General features: G+C 38.4%; 1 protein-coding gene across 2 annotated transcripts; it reads left to right on the forward strand.

Annotated features, from left to right (window-relative positions):
* The first annotated feature begins 11,364 nt into the window (after positions 1 to 11,364).
* On the forward strand, positions 11,365 to 20,467 carry anp32a (acidic (leucine-rich) nuclear phosphoprotein 32 family, member A). Of its 2 annotated transcripts, none has more exons than XM_050045547.1 (7): positions 11,365 to 12,031; positions 15,763 to 15,912; positions 15,995 to 16,117; positions 16,207 to 16,405; positions 16,506 to 16,621; positions 16,709 to 16,763; positions 19,212 to 20,467. In XM_050045547.1, exons 1-7 carry the CDS (start codon positions 11,978 to 11,980, stop codon positions 19,274 to 19,276), a joined length of 762 nt encoding a protein of 253 aa, XP_049901504.1. In that variant the 5' UTR covers positions 11,365 to 11,977; the 3' UTR covers positions 19,277 to 20,467. The 2 variants fall into 2 exon arrangements, with proteins under 2 accessions (XP_049901504.1, XP_049901496.1); XM_050045539.1 differs by having other exon boundaries at positions 11,377 to 12,031; positions 19,209 to 20,467.
* Positions 20,468 to 21,357: the final 890 nt, after the last annotated feature.

The raw sequence follows: 21,357 nt of genomic DNA on the forward strand, positions 1-21,357 counted from the left end.
ACTGAATTTATTCATTATCTTCACACGTGCTTGAGTTTGTACAATCAGCAGCTTGTATTGTAGGTTTTGCTCCTTTAATCCACAATATTAAACATTAAATAGATATTATACACCTTCATCATTTTGCCTGTTGATGCCATCTCTGCTTTACAAATACCGCCCTCTTGTGGTACATTAACTCTCTCACAAGCACATTTTCAACAAGCCTTCAGTATTATTTCTATAGATTTAGATAATGCTTCATTTCTGTCATATGATATACACAATTACATTTACACTTTCATTGCCTTTATTATATTTATGTGTAAAAAAAAAAAGAGCCACTAATATGACACAACCACAGGGACTTAACATGTGCCAAACACTATAAGTTCCTGATGCATTTTGTTAAACTCTGCAGCAGGTTTTGAAGTTGATCAATAGGTTGAAGAAATTTTTTAGAGATTAAAAGCCCTGCACACTCACACACAGGTGTTACTTATTCTGTGTGATAAGACACCTTAGCAGACATTTTGACTCAACACAGTGGGAAAAGAACAGATGTTACTAATATCATTAATGATGACACTGTTAGCTATCACCTTAAAGGCATGGTCACACATGCGTGAATGCAGGCGAGCGACAATCACTTGCAGAGACGATATTCATGCTGAATTTGGGCAGTGCAGGGTGTGATGCACATGGAAAGCCTGCTTGCAAGCTCATGTTAGCTATCTTACTGATGAATATCACAAAATCTGATGTCATTGGTACATTTTACATTTTCTTACATTACATGCCCGTCTCCTGACTCACTGCCAGCCAGGCAGCATCTCTAATGTGGGAAGTTTTTAGTTTTCATGGCCATTACCATACAATATTGGCTGGTTTAACACTGCAACAATCTGTGTCTCCTCCACATGTACTTCTTTGCTACTGGCTGCGGCTTCACTGGTCAAAGTTCCCCAAAGTTGAACTCCACGTGATGTAGAGATACAAATTTGCTTTGCCATTGGAAGCAAATGTTTTATTCGGCCCTCTGTTGGAGTTGAACAGAAGCGAACGTAAAGTAAAGTAAACTCATTGAGAGCAAAGTGTCTTTTGGCAGTAGAGACCTGAGTACAGCTGGGGCGTCGATGGCTCAGTGGATAGAGCAGGCGCCACATGTATAAGGCTGGGTTCGACTCAAGCTCCCCCATGCCCAAAAAAATATCTTTTAAAAAAAAGACCTGAGTACAGCAGATAAAATGGAAAAAAAACAGCCAGATAATTACAGGCATAGAGACAATTACATACATCACTGATGAGACTTAATCATTTACACACACCTGTGCTTTTCTTACTGTGACACATAGCTTACCTATTAGGTGATCACAAGAATGAGACACAGCTGGAGGAGGACATGGGCAAAAGGAGGAAAATGGGGATTGGCTAACAACACAGATGTGGAGGGGAACACTAGGGTGGAGCAGACAAGACTAATACAGAACAGGTGTGAAGGGAAGACTCTTGGAACAGGGAGGGACTAACGAGACTGGTTTAAAACAGGTGTGACAGAAAACAGGCAGGAAAACACACAAGGACAGGAAGTAAAATCAGACACGACACATGAGGAGAGAATCTACAAAATAAAACAGGAAGTAGATTAAACAAGAGTGAATAACATAAAACAAGGAAGAACACAAACAGAGAAACCCAAAACAAAGTCCACGTTACCAGAATATAAACAAAAACCCGGGATCATGACACTGTAGTGGAATCACACGTCATCAAACTTAATACAATAATGAAAATAAAAAATGTGCAACAGGAGAGAGATGTCGATCAAACTCAGCCTGTATGTGCCCAAACAGTACTGGGCTGCGTTCAGCCTCGACAAAACATTGCAAAATGTGTAATTAAATGGAAAAGATGGTGTGTTGAACGCCCTGTTGTGTTACGCAAGCGCACTGCCTTTTAATACTGCAGGTTTTAATTCTATTCATTTAAAATAGGCTTTATTAATATGGTAAACATGTTACATTGCCAAAGCAAGTTTGAAAAGTATGAACAATGAGTAATTGTTTTTTGTACACGTTGCTACTCATTGGGTCACACCTCTTGACACACCCATCAAACCAGAGAAAACGTACCTTAAAGCCCGTTACACGCCACTTCGAGGAAACATGTCGTTTAACCCAGAAACCGTAGCAAAACGGTGCACACTGTTTTCAGATTGAAAACACCTGTTGGGGTGTACAGGGCCTTTAAATAAAAACTAACTAATAGAAAATGAAAACAGCAGTTTTACACTTAAATAACCACAGGGCCCTATATTCCATCTGTGAGGGCTGTGCTCTGAGGTTTGTGGGTGAAAGACAACAAGACTGTGTTCTGCATCACATCCTTTATCTTGATACTATTAGCAGGTACTGCAGCTGCTCTCACAAAACATGTACTGTTAAATGCAGTTTGCACACAGACTACTTTGTAATAACATTGCACCCTGAATTGTGACCTTCTTGGTTATATACCTGTTACCTTGGAGATTAAACATAATGCCCATCGTTGAGCTTCCCAGAGACAGAAGTCAACTCCAGGAGCTTTGTTGCTGTTACTTTGCAAAGTACGTACTTTTAAATTATAACTGCATAAACTGTAGATTCTAACATATATTCACAACAGTAAAGTGACATATATTCATCTCTCTGTCATTGTTAATTTCGTTTTTGTTTTTTTTTGTCAATATTCCTCTCTAAACTCTGTAGCTCGGCTATGAACCAGAACCTAGCTGCTCTGCACTGACTTCCTGTTACATTTGAAATTGATGTTAAGCTCCTCCTCCTCCTTGTATACAAAGCCCTTCATGGGCTGGGACAGAGCTACATTGCTAACTCCCTTGTTAACTATTTGCCTCCAAGAACACTGCGATCATTTGCTGCTGGTTTATTGGAGGTTCAGAAACAGCCTTTGTCAGTGACGCCCCAATACCTATAGATATCAGGGAAGCTAGCTCGCTGAATATTTTTAAAGAAAGCTAAAAACGTATCTGTTCACTTTAGACTTTAATTAGCTCTGACTTTCCTGATACAGGTCTGAAACGCTTTCTTTTTACATTTTTACTCTCTATTTACGCTTCACGCTGCTGCAACTCTTTTAAAATCTTACTTGATTTTATGATTTTTAGTTTTACAACTCTATGACTTTATGAATCAGTTCTGTTTCATGTTCATTCTGTCTTTTTTCATGTGAAGCACTCAGTGCTTATACTGCCCTTATTGTGAAACACTTTGTGCTGCATTTCTTGTATGAAATGTGCTATATAAATAAAGTTATTATTATTAGGAATATTATTACAGTTATTACTGTTCAACGGGTCATCAGTCACTTGAATGTGCTGTCATCCATCATTGCGACTTCTGTCAGCTGTCAATAAGCTGTCATCTGTTTGAGGCTCAGTCAATGTGACAGAGTGTCCACTGTGCAGAGGATTGTGGGTCAGAACAGCCAGATGAGCATGCTGGCTTACATACTGCAAAGTGTGACAAGATATAATAGAACATCCTGGTATTTTTGGCACACTGCATTTGACATTCATTGCATTTTTACAAACTAAACATTTTTTGGGCATGCTAAATAGTACAGTAGTATGGGGCCTGGAACACCTTTGTCATCTTTGTCAGATAAAGGTCGCACTTGTCACACAGTGGTGGTTTAAACTGCAACAAAAATGTAAACACTTTTGAGACTTTTGAATAAAGTCGCAATAGATATATTAGGTGGTGGTGTGTAATGGTGTGGGGGATATTTTCTTGACCAAAATCTCTGAGGAATGTTTTCAGCACCTTGTTGAATCAAGAATTAAAGTAGTTCTGAAGGCAAAAGGGGTCCAACCTGGTGCAAGCAAGGTGTACCTAATAAAGTGGCCACTGAGTGTAGATACACACATATATACATATACATGTATATATAGGTATATATGTATACCTATATATATATATATATATATATAACCATGACCTGTGTGTATATACACACACTCGCTCTTAAACCTCTATATTAATGTGTAAAACATGCACACAGTCTAATCTGTTGTCCTAAGTCTGTTTTATCTATCCATTGACTTGTAAGAGCTCATCCGACTGAATCTTTTTTATTGAAAACAACCCTTATGAATTCACAAAAGAAATAGAGATGTAATGTATATTATTCATTTAAATCACTCAGTACTGCCAATATAGTTATCTTATATTTCACTGGGTAGCATACATTCATTAAAGAAGTATCCGATGCCCAGTGGTCGAATTGTTAATTTTTAACAAGGGGGATGCAATGTAGCTTTGATTTTTTTGCGTGCACACATAATCAAATATGACAGCACAGATGTGCAAAATTAATCAAGATAAAGAAAAATGGCATGACCTATACCTGCTGCCTTTAAAAAACACAAATAATGCAGTAGGGCTGTACCCAAATATTCGGATATACGAATATTCCTTTCTATGGATAGGTATTCGTTATGAAAATTTGGTATTCGATATTTGTTTTTTTATTTACTTTTTTTTTTGGTGCTAAATGTAGTCTTTTTGTTGTTGGTAAATGTAGGCTATCAATGAAAATCAAAACTTTTAAATTGCATTGTTAAAAATGTGAAAATATAGTATAGCCTACCTGGCTGTGGATCAATGCCAAGTTTTACCACTTTATCACTATTCCCTCGAACTTGTAGCTGTTTTTTTGTTATCTTTTGAATTTAATATAAATTATGGAACCGTTTTTGTCAACGTTTGTTTCCCCTGTTTTGTACAATAAATTACTGTTTAAAGTTTCAACAAGTTTCTTCTGGAGTGAGTGACACAGGTGTGTTTTGAAAACGACCGCGGACTGTCACCTGCTCAACGCATCAGTACTTTCAGATGCCATGACAGTAATAGCCAGTAATGTCAAAATATCATTCACAGACCGATTTAACAGACGATCACTGCTGCCCGACCCGCAGGTCCATTTGTGGGTCCCGCGGGTTACGGGTCGACCCGCGCATCACTACTCAGTTCAGTCTATAAAGGCTGTACACAACAGTAAGGCTATAGACATTATATTCTATTCATGCCAGCAGAACCAGCAGCGCATCGGCTCTACAGTGCACGGCACTGCTGATTAACCATTTTATTGCAGCACAGAGTGTCTGCCAGCAACCAATTACTTGCAGAGGCTTCCTACAACTTGTTTCAACGGTTCCGATTTAATCAGAAGACAAATTAAACAGGATGACTAGCCAATGTGAAAATCAAAAGAAAGCATAGAATAATGTACTGAAGGACACTGTTGTGCCATCACATTTTTTGTGGTTTGAGAGGAAAGAGCCGGTCGCCTCTGTGCAAAACTCCGCAATACAGTTAGGTCCGAAAAAAACCCTCTCCTGTGAAGACTCTGCATGATCATCCATGCTGACCTCTGGTCCACTGTCTCCTCCCTGACCCTGCTCTTTCTGTTGTGGCAATAAAGATTAAACAAATGTGTGCAAAGCAATAGTGAGCACAAGTTCTTATTAAGGAGGAGTGGGTTTTTTCCTAGCATGAAACTAGCTAGCAAGCGATTTAACATAGGTAACAATAACATTAGTGTTCTTATCAACTAGCTTAACTTCATATATTGGCATCTATTAATTAGTCATCAATTAGCTAACATTATCTACATGCAACAGCATTACTCAACTTATACAGTTTGTTTGGAACAAACTGTGCAAGGTTTTTTGCTTCTTGCTGGCTGGTTTGCTGAATATAGTTAACACAGAGGTACTGCCCAGAGGCACACCTCTCGTCTGTGTGCGGTTGATAACAACATGACAGTGTGTGTCTGCCGCCTGGCACCCCTACTCATGGTGCGTTTAAAAACTTGGAAAAACACTTTACCACGTTAAAAACGAATTGAACGATTTTAACAGCTGTAAAAAGTGCGGGGGGCGGAGGGCACAGATATGGGAAGTGCGGGGGACATGTCCCCTGTGTCCCCCCTTCAAATTACGTCCGTGCCTGCACAGACAGATTCTAGATTAACAAGGGGGATGCTTTTTGGTCAATTTTCTAACAAAGGGGATGGCATCCCCCCTCACCCCCCCTCAATTCGACCACTGCCAATGCCTCAGTAAGATCCAAGAAAAATTATTTTCCTTGCTGGCATTTCTTAAAAATGCAAGTCTTGAGATTCTGTCATAACCAAGTTGTTTTGGTGGATGAAGATCTGAAGTCAAAGTCCGACAGCAGAGAATCTTCGACAGAGAACGCCTGCACAGAAAATCAGAGGATCCTCCTCAAACAGAATTATAGAAATATGTCTGCATAAAGACCGCGTGTGTGTGTGTGTGTGTGTGTGTGTGTGTGTGTGTGTGTGTGTGTGTGTGTAGGCGCAGCAGCAACAACTTGTGAGTTAAATACATTTGGGATTATTTGGATTTGGATGAGCAACGTATTTTGCAAACAATCTAAAAAACTAACAACTCTCCTGTGACAATAAACAGCTTCAGGCATATTAAAGCATTTTTAAAATTATTTCACAGATGCAATTTCTGACATGATAGGACACCAGAGGTAGTGATGAGTCAGCTGTTATTACAAACAAAGCGTTTACATGAGTGGATTTCTGCTGTGTGTCCTGCAGTAATGAGGTTAAAGCAGCATTTCTAGTGTTCCAGTATTCAAGATAAGTTGCTTACTTTGAGCCAGACCACCCTAATATGTGTCCTAACGTGATTCCAGGCAGCGTGAGGAGGGTAGCAGTCTGCCAAATACACATACACATTATCTCATATCACATTTGTCTTTCTGGCAACTTAACCAAGATTCATACAAACAATCGTGTGTTCGTCATCCAGGGAAAGTGAACGAACTGCAGCCAGAAAACTCTGAAGCTCTCTGTGCCAAGTGAAAACAAGAAACTGATCTAAGAAGTTGTTTCTGAGACAAGTTGTTCAAACCATCTACTCATGAACTCCAAGGAAACACAATCATCATGTCTCACAACATGTCCCTCTTCTTTTTAAAATGTCTGTGGTTCCTACAGTTTAAATTTACTGTACAGGTAACTTTTATTATCAGACACTTGGCCCCTGGGCACAGACATGTAAAAGGCCCCACCACCTCTCCTACATAGGAGCAAGACACACACACTTTATAGCTGTTTTGCCTTTTTTATTGCTGTTATTTTTTGTCGTGGTTGTTTTGACCTTTTTGTGTCTTTATGCAGTCATTTTTCCTTTTTATGGTCATTTTGTATCTCCTTGTAGTAATTTGAGTGTCTTTTAAGTTGCTTTGGGTCCATTTGTATTCATTTTGTGTCTTTGTGGTGTTTTGTGTCTCTTTGTAGTAATTTTGAGGCTTGTAAGGTTTTTTGTATCAAATATTTTTGTCTGTGGTTGTTTTGACCCTTTTTTGTGGTCATCATGGTCATTTTTGTCTTCTTACAGTAATTTTGAGGCCCATTGTAAACTTTTTTTTTTTTGCATTAATAACTCTTTGTCTGTGGTTGTTTTGACCTCCTTTTGTGGTCATTCTGCATCTCATTGTAGTTGTTTAGTATCTTTTTATGTGTCTCTTTGCAGCTGTTTTGCATCTCTTAGTAGTTGTTTGCATCTTTGCAGTTATTTTATGTTTCTTTGTAGTTATACTGAGCTTCATCGTGGTCGGTAGATGTTTCTTTGAGTGACATTTTGCAGGTGAAGACCAGGAGGGACACTTTGGCCCCTGGGCCTGTGTCTGGTAGGCCTGTTCAGAAATCCATCCATGCTTAACATCTGTTATGGTGCTGCTTTGTAGCTCATTTGATCCTGGAGATATTAATGTAGGCTACTTCAGTTTATTAGTTAAGGATCACCAACAAAAAAAATGTTTTTTCACATAGCCTACTGAACTCTTGAACTGGGGGTTGGGGGCTGGGGCTATGTGCTTAAAATGACACTCCCACTACGGATTAATATGAAATCTGTAGTGGGATAATCTATTTCAAGTAAAACTCCAGCAATTAAAATGTCACTTAAGTAAAAGTATGTAAGTATTATTAGCACCATGTGGCTGACTTTCATTATCCAGAAAAATGACCTCTGTATGCTACTGTTGTATCAGTACTGGTGCAATAATGTTGCATTTTACTCACCAATATGAACTACTTTAGATACTGTTGTGTATTCTATTTTCAAACAGTGCATCATACATTTTGCCTTGCATTTTAAATCTTAATCTGTAAAGTGACTAAAGCTGTCACACAAACACGTCAAATAATTTTAAATGCAACATTTTTTGTTTTTGCTCCCATTTTTCACAGGTTTAATTCAAAGATCTTCCTGCACACTGAAGACTTTTTTTCTGGTAGCAAGTCTTAAAAAGTTAGTGTTAGTGAGCACTTCTCCTCTTCCAAGATAATCCATAAACCTGACAAGGTTGCTTGTTGATGCTGATTAAACAGTATGATTACAACACAGGTGCGTGCTGGAATGGTCACAATAAAAGGCTGCTCTTAAATGGGCATTTTTAACTTGAAAAAATACATTTATAGGAAATTCACATGACGAAGTGCTACAGAAAGAATCAGTTAGGATCTGATGTCCCCATTTGCCTTGTTCAGTGTGACATGGAAAAGGATAAGCGCTCACTTACACGGATTTTAACAAATTTGCAACCAAAATTTGAGAGAAAAAAGTATTTTGTGTGCATAAGAAAAGTCTTTGATCTTTAACTTAAACCTGTGAGAAATGTGAGCAAAAACTTAAGTGTTGCTTTTAAATTTTAAGTTTAAATCAGCATAAAATTGAAGCACTCAACAGTATGTGACAAAATCTTGTATTCCACTATTGTATTCTGTATTCTGGAGTAAAGTAGGGAGCCAACACAATAAAAAATCTAACTGTTTAAACACTTTGAGACTGCTCTATGGGTGTTTTAAAGGATTTAAGAGTTACCCACGGAGCTATGTTTTGTCCTTATAACAACACGGGGGGTTTAATCTCGTGTCAGGGGCCTCCTCTATTGTGAGTTGAACTTGCGCCTCCTTCACAAACACAATGGGCCACTACAGGATTCTTTTAACTGACAAAACGGAAAACATAAATGGTAAATGCAGACGATGACAGCAGGGGCTCGAGTGGGGTCAAAACAGTCACAGACTGTTCATTAAACTGAATGATATTAAATTCTCAAACGTGGGCCATTGTGAATATTTAACCCTTCTTCTAGTAAAGTCGAATTTAAACAGGATATCACTCGTAAGGCCAAATTTAGTTAACTTCCTACATGGCCTGTGAGGCTCCTGATATCTGCAGCAGCCTGTGAGATGTTTGCTGGACTACAGATTGCTATTGGCTCCACTATATCAACCTTCCCAAAGAAAAGTAATAGAATGCAGCAGATAGAACAATCAAAGAGAAGGATTAGGTTAACACCGAGCTAAAAGCTTTTCCTCACAGCAACACAGTCCTGCCTCTTGATAACCACTGACATGTATCTATTTGGCAGACAGATGCTCCATTCGGTGTGATATATGACATTATTTTATCTTCTCATTAGGTTTTAATTTGCTAAAACGCAGCTTGTGGCTTCATTAGACCAGTTTCTGTTCATCAATTTATCAATTGTTTTGTGCTTGGAATGAGATCAGAGCCTCATCTCAGTAACTTTAATACATGTCGTCTTTTAAAACCTGAATCAGGAGTTAAAGTGAAAATGGACATTTCAGCACTCACACTGCCGATGGTCACTGGCTCCAGAGTTGTGTCTCTGCCTCCCTCTTGTGGATAAACTGTTTACAGCCTCAGCCTGAGCTCTGCCTCCTGCGAACACTGGAGAGAGGACGCTCATAGTGTTTATTGTAGGAGGAGACCGCTCAGTGGAGGGCTGAGCGCCTACATGTGATGCTCCTGAGTCATGAAAAATGTTAATTTACTGAGTTTTGGAGTGTTTGACTGTATATCATAGAAAAGCTTTATATTTAATATTCAAATAAATCAAACTGCATAACAGTTAATCATATATGCTTTGGAAAAAATGTAACTTTTTTACAAGAAACTGTAGGTTTATTATCAAAATTTAATATTTATTTTGATTTCCCTTGTTTGCCCTATCACACTGTCACTTTACCTTTATATAGTTTTACTGGTTTACTACCTGTTTACATCTCTGTGTATATATATTTTTAATGCATACATATTTACTACATCCCTGTTGACATAATAGTTTATTCATTCTGCAAGTACTGTACACCATCTACCACATATGATTTTATATTTTATATGCTTTGTTAACATTATTAGTTATGTACAGGGGCAAAAAAAGTGTTTCCAAAAAACTTAAAAAGATGTTTGATTTTATCTTAGAGGATGACGCCCATGGAAAGAAATTTCATTTTAAGGAACAGTATGTACAGACGATTTCAAAGCAGATGTGTACTTCGGTGGTCGTTGTCAAAGTGTTGAATTCTCTGATTGATTTAACAGTTAATATAATATAAAATAAAATAATATAACATAATTTAACATAATATTATATAATATCATATAAATATTTTTTAGTTTAAAAAAATGTATATCTGTCCCCTTAGTAGAATATGAATTATAGTCTATGGCGCTTGATTGTTCTTCTTCTTCTTCTTTTTTTTAAGTTACTGTAAGTATTGGTTGTTATGTAAAGCTATAATTGACAGATTATCTATTTCTTTTTTTTTATGTTTTGAGAAAGGGGCAGGCATAATAGTTTTTCGTCTCCCTGTTCATTTTAGGCCATGAAATGTGTATTAATATTATTTTGATTATGAATCTGATTGTTCTGCATGTATAAATATAAATTAATAGCATAAATAAAATAAAATAATGAATAAAAAATAAAATAATATATATAAATTATAATAAATATATATAATAAAATAAATGAAAAATGATTTATGTTGTCCCTACGTATTAACTTCTGCACTATTTTGTGTCTTGGATTCAAATTTGTCACTTATATGATTTTTTTCTATACATATTTAATGAGAAATAAATAATTGCCAATAACTGCTTCTCTGTGCATATGACAATAAATACCTCAAAATTTGAACTATATACTGATACTTTTGGTGGAGATCAGTCTGATGGATTACAAATAAATAACACTGTTATGTCCCATTTATGTATGTAATACCTTCAACAATTAAATCTATATGTCACAACTTTCATTTTAATAAAGCAGAGGTTCAACTGTTTTTTATGTTATGAAGATTTTGGGCGAGCCAGAATCACTCTGGAATTAAGTTGCATCTTTCCTGAGTAACTCAACTCTAAATCAACTTTTATGGAGTTAGTAAATTAAGTATTATATCCAAAATGATAATTTATTATAGCCTATATAATTCTAAATTCACCACAAAAAAAAGAGAAAACAAGGAAATGTGTATTTTGTGTATTGTTTTTCTTGTGTCATTCTTCTGTTTTGAACACCTGTTTGTGTTACATACTATTTATTGAGTTAATAGTATGTAACACACACTTGATTCCTTTTTTTCTGAATCTATGTTTTTGTTTTTCTCCTGTAGATACTGGGGCAACTGTGTTATGTGTGTGTAGTTTTATTAGCAGAATAAAAATCAATCAAAATCCAGGGGTTGTGTGTGATGTGCAGCTTTACACACAGCTCACAGTGTGGCTGAGCTGTCACAGTGACACACTCAGCGACAAACATGTGGCATCCCTTCCCCATGGCATGTATTCAGTGCATCACATTAGCCATGTAAACTTAAGTTAACAAAACAACCAAACTTCGACAACAAAACCCCACCCAGTCTGATCGAGGCCTCCTCATTGGCCCAAGTGTCTGTAAATCCGTTCCCTCTTTATTTGCCTCGTGCCATTGGTCGGCGGTGACGACAATCCCGAGACGTGCTCCCGCCCACCGAGCGGATCAAGTTTGAATGAACAACAGCAGTCTGTTCTGGAGGTGGTAGTTGCATTTGCAGTAATTATTAAAAGTGTGTATCATATCTCGGGGTGCGCGGATCCAGGATGGACATGAAGAAAAGAATTCACCTCGAGTTGCGGAACCGCACTCCGTCAGATGTAAGTTGGCCTCCACATCTCGCTGGTTATGTTTCACTCTCAGCTAATGGAGAATCTTTCGTGTGATGTCTTGGCGTGGGGATACAAAGTTTCTTGCAAGTTAAAAAAGACGATGAAGGCGTCGGGTCACATTGTTGCTCTGCGAACGTGTTTACAGTCTCAGGTGCTGCAGGTACGCGGGGTGAACTTTTGTGTGCACGTCTTTGATGTGCAGTTTGAGAATGCAGCACAGCTTGTTTTATGCCAGCGGTATAAACAAGGCAAGCAGCATGAGGAGCCATATTTGTAACTTTTGATCTACGAACGCGCCCCTTTTTGCCTTTAAACCCCCGTGATATTGTTCTCTACTCGCTGTTTGATGTGCTTTGGATCAGAGGTGCATCCATAGAAACATTTTGAGCCGTGCACTTGGCGCGTTAAGGATGCGGAGACTCAAAGTCATGACATTATCAATGATGCATAAAGATCACAGCCTCGTATTACCGCCTTACAACCGCGTCCTGCACCGATAGTTGCTCAAACTGCCCAGTGGAGCTGCTTTATGTCTGCAGGACGTGCATGGGAACACTGGAGCAGCTTTCCAGTGGAGAGCCTGCAGCCCCGCGCAGCCTACAACTGGAGCCACAGTGCGCACAGATGGCCGAAAGAAAGCGGCGTTAGCATGGACCGTTATCAGCCACCGGGCTGGGCGACCAACACCGAGAGATATAAAACCACAAACACGCCCGCGTCGTTATTAACCGCTGTGTGTTCACTCGGCTTGTTTCGTCGAGGCTCTTTCGCTTTTCGACGACACATCCAGCCGTAATGAAAACAAATCGTCGAGCCGCGCTGTTGCTCTAGTTTTCCAGAACTAGGACAAGCCGCCATTTTACCGAGAAACAAAGGCAATCTGAAACACACCGAATATTCCGCTCATTCGACACAAACGACGGACGGTTCATCATACCTTCGCTTTAACAGAAGTCTACACACGCCTTCAATCCAATCGGCGACAGTTTAAGCACAAGCAACAATGAAACGTTTGCCTGGCAGCTATCTAATCTGCCTCAGCTGCCCCTCCTACTCACAAATGACCCTGTGCACGACTCGTAGGTCTGTTTGCCTCCGACTTGTTTTGACTGTTCGCTCTGAGCCGCTCTCTCACACACACATACACACACACACCTTATTACGTTTTAACGCGGCAACCGGTAAAATAAAGTAAACGCCGACAAACCGACTGTTTCTACTGGAAAATTAAGTTAAATGTGATATTTACGTAATGGACGGAGAGCCAGTTCATCGCGATAACTAGAGCGTTGAAATGTGTCGACGGATTATTGATGGACTGGATCTTTTTTTTTAATAGTTCGTTGCTCGGTGCTGATTGGCTGAGTCACGTTCTAGAACACCTGTGACCGCATATCATTCTATTTAAATATCAATCCGCCGAGTTAAAACCAGCGATCATACTGTACATCCTGGTATATAGTGCTTTTATAAAGGGCTGTGTTGATGTTAGCAGGGGCGTTTCTAGAATGTGAGGACAGGGGGGGCTTAGCCTGAATCTCTCCAGGGGGCCCAGAGGGATCCTCCCCCCCAGTTCTATTTTGATGCTTTTTTTTAATGCACTCTGGCATCTTATTTACCCTTAAAAAGCTTTTTTTCCTAGATTACTAGTACTTGAGTATTTCCATGTTGTGCTACTTTATACTTACACTCTTATACACTATTTGTGAGTCAGATTAAAAATACAGATTACAGTGATCAAATAAATGATGTATTATTATAGATTAAACTACCTATCAGTCTATAAAGCTTTTAATATTAAAGTGATAATGGGTGTGTTCTCCTTAGTGTATGCGCATGATCACACAAAATGCACTTCTTAAATGACACAGAGGACCCAAAACTTGCGTCCTTGATAAATGATATTATAACTGGGGGCTTTCATGCATGAACAGAATTAAGAGATTATTAGATAAGGGGCATTTAGTTTTTATTATTAGGCCTTTTCCTATTTTTGAAATATACATATAGCCTATATAATCTGGGGCTATTAAAACATTGCAAACCATAAGCAGATGTAACTGTTGGGAGAAGTATTCAAACGTTTCACTTAAGTAAAAGCAGCAATACCACAAAGTAGAAATACTTGTTTAAAAGTAAAAGTCCTGCATTCTAAACTATACTTAAGTGAAATTTCAAAAGTATTAACATGAAAATCTACTTTAAAAATAAAAGTACACACCATGTAGACTATTTGAGAAAAAATACATTTGATTATTATTAGTAGTATTATTAGTATTATTACTATTGATGTATTAATGTGTTCATCGCTTCAGTCCCAGTGGGCCACCATTGTCTTTAGGCATTGATATTTGAATTTAGGGTGTGACGTCAGGTGACCAAAATTCAATGTGAGGACAGCGTCTGATGTCAGCGTCAATCCAAAATAGAATACTGACGACAGATGACATTGTTATTTTGTTAATTTTAAATTGTGTTGCTAAGTAACCAAAATCCAGTGTCTCCGAAAAGTCGCTTGCAAACGACATCTTGATGTAGAATAACAACATGTAGTCATGAGGTATGGAGACCAGAACCCGACGTCTGCAAAACATCATAATGTTAATGTCAACTCATCGTGAAATTCTAATGTCAACATTTAAAATATCATCAACCTGACATTCATTCCAACCAAAATTTAAGGCCTGTCCAACACAAGAGTCCAAAGTTTTTCTGACTGTGTAGCTAATTTTAACTACTTTTTACTTGCTGAGTTATCTTCATAAAAATACTTCAAAGGTCATAAATTATCCGTTGATTTCTATTTTGCATTAATAATTTGACTCTGCAAAGTAGCTAGTAACTTAAATAAATCAAAGAGTGTAGTGAAGTAAAAACTGAGATATTTACCTCCAAATTGTAGTGGAGTAAAAGTATAAAGTAATGCAAGAGAAATACTCAGGTAAAGTACAAGTACCTCAAAACAGAGTAAATGTAAATGAGTAAATGTACTTAATTGCTTTCTACCTTCGGTAGAAGTATAAATCTTTTACCTAAGTAAAAATGGCAATACCACACACTAAAAATACTCCCTTACAATTTAAAGTCCTGCTTCCAAAATTTTACTTAACTGAAAGTACAGAAATATTATTAGCAAAATTTATTACAGAATATTATATTATTACATACACACAAGTGTATAGTACATTGAAGGACAAAGCACCATATGTCTCTCTGAGTGTGGTAGAAATATAGAGTGGCAAAAAATGGCAAGTACTTATGTAAATGTACTGTGTAGTGACCATTAGCCACTTTGACTACACATGGAAGGTTTGAAAATAAATTAGTGCAAATCATTCTGTGTTAGCTTTTTCCTTTAACGCTTTATGTAACTGTGTAAAACAGTAGGAAGAGTACTAGAACGGAGCAATAGCTTTCCAAAACTGAATCAATTTAGTGTGACAAATACTACGTAACAGAGTAAAGTCACATTCAGCCTCACTTGGAATTGAAGTTAGAGGCTAAATTTTAAGTGCATCCCTCTCAAATAAAACAAAACTATTATCAAGAGATTGAAATACTTGAAACTTGACATTCAATCTCTATCCAGACAGGAAGTCAGTGCATTCTTAACATATTTTCTGCACTCTGTATTTGACCTATTACACATTTTGAACTATTCCTAACTTGAATTCCCAAATTAGATGGATACTGACTTGATGTATTTGTTTGTTCCACAGGTCAAAGAACTCGTTCTAGACAACTGTCGCTCAAATGAAGGAAAGATCGAAGGTCTAACAGACGAGTTTGAGGAACTGGAATTTCTAAGCACAATCAACGTTGGATTGATGACAGTTGCCCACTTGCCGAAGCTAAATAAACTCAAAAAGGTGGGTGTCTTTCTGCACAGAACGATTCTGTGACTCAAGGCTTTAAGCTGTTGCATATTTTAATTGTTTAATTGATCAACAGCTTGAACTCAGCGATAACAGGATCTCAGGAGGGTTGGAAGTTCTGGCAGCAAAATGCCCCAACCTCACACACCTCAACCTCAGTGGCAACAAGATTAAAGACCTCAGCACAATAGAACCATTGGTGAGTGAGACCCTGAATTACTTTGTAAGAAATGCATAATATACAAAGCCGCTGTTATTATTCATGAAACCTTGCTTTTCTTTTGACAGAAAGAGTTGGGGACCCTGAAAAGCCTAGATCTGTTTAACTGTGAAGTGACAAACCTTAACGAATACAGAGACAACGTCTTCAAGCTACTACCCCAGCTCACGTACCTGGACGGGTACGACAAAGACGACAAAGAGGCACCAGATTCTGATGCTGAGGTTTACGCAGAGGGCCTGGATGATGACGAGGAGGACGAAGACGGTGAGTTAAAGGCTACAGCCTTCATAGCATCTCTTAAAGTCGCTAATGTTGGTGTCTGAACATTTTGCCTAATAATCACCCTCCAACTGGTTTCACCCAGATGTAGATGAGGAGGAGTACGATGAAGATACAGCACCAGGAGATGAGGAGGAGGAAGAAGGAGAGGAAGATGAAGAGGAGAATGAAGAAGAGGAAGAGGAGGACCTAAGTGGAGAGGTGACAATGAGTTTGATTTGCACTCTTTAATGGTTAAAAATATTCAGTCTGAAAAACCACGCTAACGTTACCTTGTGTTTTATAAAGGAGGAAGAGGAGGAGGATTTGAACGACAGGGAGGTTGACGATGAAGATGATGAGGGTGAGTATAATGGTGGCTGACTCTGACTTATCAGCTGTCTCCCAATTCCATAGTACATATCAAGAGTATACAGACTATAGTATAGAATCAAAAGATTAGTATAGTTTCTGTACTACATACTAATCTTTATAGTGTACAGTATTTGCAATTCATACACAAGAGATCAACACACCCAAATGTTTCCCTGTGGAGTTTTCCTGTAGACAGATGTTTTTTTTTAACACATTGAGTGTATCCTTGAGGCCTGACACATTAAATGCATTTCCTTCCCCATAAAACATTTGCAAAGCTGCTTTAAAAAAATGATTTTGTACGTTGCTTACACATGCTTGCTAAATAGTTAACCGCTTTTATTTAGGCATTGTCACGCTTCTTTGTGTGTTACCACCACTGCAACAGCAGAATTGCACAAACTAGTGAGAAAACATGAACTCCTTAGTGCTACTGGTGATCAAAAACTCAAAAAGAAACCTTTAAAGCTGGGGTAGGAAGTTTTATTTTGGTGTCATTGGACAAAAATCCCATAGTAACCTTTCAGCATATTGTAATTCAAGTGGTCTGAGGACACACTAGTCTTCTGCACCTCCTTTTGGTTCTGTTTTCAGGCCTTAGAAAAACTAGCCTGTGACTGGTGACCTTGGCCAGTCACAGAGGGAGGGCGTTCCTGTTGGCTGTTAAATGAATGCAGATGCACATGTGGTCCCATTAGATAGTGAAAGTCTGATTCACTAGCAGGAAAGCATGCAGAAAAAGTTGCTATTCCACCATTGGCAACTACTGCCTACACACTGAGAGCAACCCAAAAAATTCAGACGCAGAGTCTGCGGTACTGAAACAAAACTCATGTAGATATCAGTTACGCATTTCAGTGATGCACAGAAAATGTTCCTAATAGTTTAGTCTTATGCTAACCAGAGCAAAAGACTAACAGCTGCAGCTATAGCTAATTCAAGTTCACGATTATGAAACATTAGCTAGCTAGAGCCTCTGCCTCTTCAGACCACCTCAATGGGAGGACAGCGGGCAGCAGCGCTAGAAACAGACCCTCTGTCAGCGGCTGAAGCAACCCGAATCCAACCAGTGCAAACCCCAGCTCTGGTTAACTGGACTCCCCGCTGGATCAGCAAACTTTCTGTTGCTGCTGTTACATGTTAGACCTGGTGCTGCCACTGGATACCAACCCGCTGTGACACTTGGTGTTGGAGTTTGCGCTGGCAGATTTTGAGCCGCTGACCCAAGTTCTGTCTCTAGAGCTGCTGCCTGCTCCGGTCAGGCAGTCCACAGTGGCGGGGAGCGATGTGTAGAGACAATGCTATTCTTGTGTCATTTGTGGTCACAGAAAAGGAGTGAGAGTGGAGCAAGCAGATGTGCTGCGTACAGCTCTACAACAAATTAAGATTAAATAAATCAAAGTATGAGAAAGACTGGGTTTTTGTATGAAGTGCCACAATATGCCTGTGTTCGATGGTGTAGTTTAAACTCGTTTTTTAAACAATTCTTTTAAAGCTTTTTTCAGAAAACTGCCCAGCCCAGCTTTAACTGTTTTTATTCTAATGTTGTGTTCACACCAAACATGATGCAAATTTTAGCATTTCGTTACTAAAATATTTTGTGTTGACTTGCCTCATACGCACCTGAAATCGCTAAATCAATGAATGAACTTCCACTGGTACATCCTTGGTGTCATATGTCCCAGGAGGATCTCAATGCTGATTGGCTATCACAGTGCTAATCTGTTGCTGAAGTTCAGATTTTTCAACTCTCACGAATAAGTGTATGATGCGAAATCATGCTACTCACTTTATTTGCGCCGCTTAATTGCGTCCATTGTCCTGCCCAGCGAGAATTTGCATCTTTACATTAACTTTTCATGTAATTCTCTTGCTTGAATTGTTTTATTTGTGCCCTGTGTGAACACAACATAATGCAGTACTACTAATATCATGCAAAGGCAATCAAAATCCATCTTTAGAAGGACACTGTCAATTAAACTTCATAAAAAAACAGCGATGGGTTTTGCTAAAAATCCAATAGTTACTTTTTGACTTCTGACGTGTTCCTGGAGCCGTTTCATCACCAGCCACTAGTTGCAGAAAACTCCACCAGTTCTTATGCACTTCGCATTGTGGTAAAATCTTTCAACACTCAAAAATAAACGGTCTTTAGTTTTGAGAGTCCTTAATTTTGTCACACCCTGCGTAGTCACAGTCTGCTTAGAATCAGTACATACTATAGATTTGGGACTCCACTGATTCAGAAAGTCTTTATTGTCCATCACAAAGCCATGTAACTTTGTCTTGCAATGTGAAAACTGCGCACAGTTTGAGCCAGCATTGCTGTCGTCATGACGCAGAAACCTGAAAGAGAAGTTTAACAGGAAACTTTGATTTGATGTGAATGATTGTGGGTGGTTGTGCCTTTTTAAATGTGACTCTTATTTTCTAGAAGAAGAGCGAGGTCAGAAGAGAAAAAGGGAACTGGATGAAGAAGGGGAGGAAGATGAAGACGATTGAGAGTCCTTATGAAGCTAAGTTGTGAACTGTTTTAAACTTGTATCTCCCAGTCACTTCCCAGCAACCCCATGTATTTTTCCCCCAGTTTCATATTGCAGTAGGAGTGGTTTTTGTTATTGGCCAGTCAGGTAGACGGGGTTGTCTGGAGAAATAAGTTAAATTTATGTACCTTTGATGCTCCCGTGTTCCAGTCTTTACAGTCCACTTTTAACTGCTACGTGGACGCCAATTTTGTAATATCGAATAATAGCAAAGATAAACCTTTTTAAGAAATGTTTTTCTTTTCTCACCGTTTGTGTAAGACCAGTTTCTGATGACTTATGTATTTTAAGACCCCCCCTTCAAAAGAAAAAACAAAATGAAACAAAAAAAGAGTGCATGTCTAACACATTTTAAAGTCAACTACTGGATTTCATGTATGGCTGTCCTCTCCTCGTCTTAAACTTATTTTTGCATCGTACTTTTCTTTTTATTTTTTAATGTAAGTTATGTATTTGTAGTGTCACCAGTATGCCAATACTCTCTGCTGTCCTGGTGTGAAACTTCTGTCTGAACATGCACAGTGTGACCCTCACAGGGCATATTTTTAAATCATAGCAAAAAAATGTCTGCCCTTGTCAAAGCTGCTCCTCCTCCTTAAACCCTCAGCTTTGATAGTTCGGAAATTACGTGTTCTTGTAAATAATGACCAAATCTATTTTTTTGTATTCTCTTTGATGATGGCAGACATTGAACAGACATCTGAGGTGAAACTATGAATTGTAATAAGATATTAAATATGTATGCTGCTTTATCTAAAATACGCAGTGTGAAATTTCTTGGATTTGAACATAACTTTGTATGCATAATCTTTCCATAAAGAGAAATGTTCAACATCAGATCTCATTATCGCTTTTCTCCATGTTCTTTTCTGTGACACACAGGTGGCAATGTTTGAATTTGTGGTGGTAGTGTAGAGAAGTGCTTGATATAACTGGAGGTTACAACCGCAACTTATGTGCATTGAAAATTTATTGTTTCAAAGTGTAAACTCTGGAAAGCGGTCAGTTATTTGGACTTTGTTTTTCACTATTATAAGTAATGGTCAAATTGGCCTACCTCAGTGATTTTTCACTCTATGTTAAATCCACTGTCATCAGCCAAATTGTTTCTTTCTCCCTCCCATTCACTTCAATAAATCCCTTTTATATATGTTTTGAAGTTTGTGGTCCTTGTACAACACAGCCAAGTCAAATGGTGAAGCGTGTATTCCAGGTTCAGGTGATTAGATACTGATGATGATGATTTAAAACTAATCCAGGAGGCAATTTCCAGCAGACTGAGATGTGATACTGTTTACTCTACACTGGACAAGTAGACTGAGCCCTAGTCCACACGTACACGAGTACTTTAAAAAATAAGGGTTTTCCCACCTTTGTTCTCAAAAAGAATCCTGTTCACACACACACACTTGAAATGTTGTCAAAAGCGTGCTGATAAAACCCCTACCCTAAAGCCACAGTAAGAAGTAGAAGCTGTAAGCCAATCAGAATCCTGAAAAAATGACTCTTACCACAAGCCTACATGTAGCTGTGACCTCTGAAGCACATTCTGACGCCTCTGTTCCTCAATGTAGTCGAAGAGTGACTGTGCATGTATGTGTAAACATGTTAAAAAAGCCCTGGTAGTAACAGCAGAATTAATTGAGATATTATTAAAATGGCAATATTCAAATCACAGGAGCTGCAATTTTTTGATATGGGTAAAATGTATCACAACCTACCTTTATAAATCAAGAACTGGTGCTGCAGAGATGCCCCTGCCTACAAATCATATTTCACATGTGAAGGAACGTGCATGTTTGGTACTGACCCCAGCAACAATCACATTATTTTTAGATTTTTTTTCATTGAGAATGAAATGCAAAAATCACCACTCCCACTAAAACTGTGACTCATCACAATAACAGTATTTGTCAAAATAGTTGCAATGTTTTCTTTTTTTTTTGCATATCGTGCAGCCTTACTGCCTCATTTGTGATCACTCATAAAGAGGTAAAGGAGATAACAGCGCACACTCTGATGCTACAAGCGAGAACCTAA

The sequence above is a fragment of the Epinephelus moara genome, chromosome 1, assembly GCF_006386435.1.
Source record: "Epinephelus moara isolate mb chromosome 1, YSFRI_EMoa_1.0, whole genome shotgun sequence".
NCBI lineage: Eukaryota > Metazoa > Chordata > Actinopteri > Perciformes > Serranidae > Epinephelus > Epinephelus moara.

Excerpts from the sequence above, each read along its gene's own strand:
- anp32a (XM_050045539.1), top strand. The coding sequence starts at position 11,978 with ATGGACATGAAGAAAAGAATTCACCTCGAGTTGCGGAACCGCACTCCG. Across the intron at positions 12,032-15,762 it reads GGAACCGCACTCCGTCAGAT|GTCAAAGAACTCGTTCTAGA; the intron begins GTAAGTTGGCCT and ends TTTGTTCCACAG. Across the intron at positions 16,764-19,208 it reads TGACGATGAAGATGATGAGG|AAGAAGAGCGAGGTCAGAAG; the intron begins GTGAGTATAATG and ends CTTATTTTCTAG.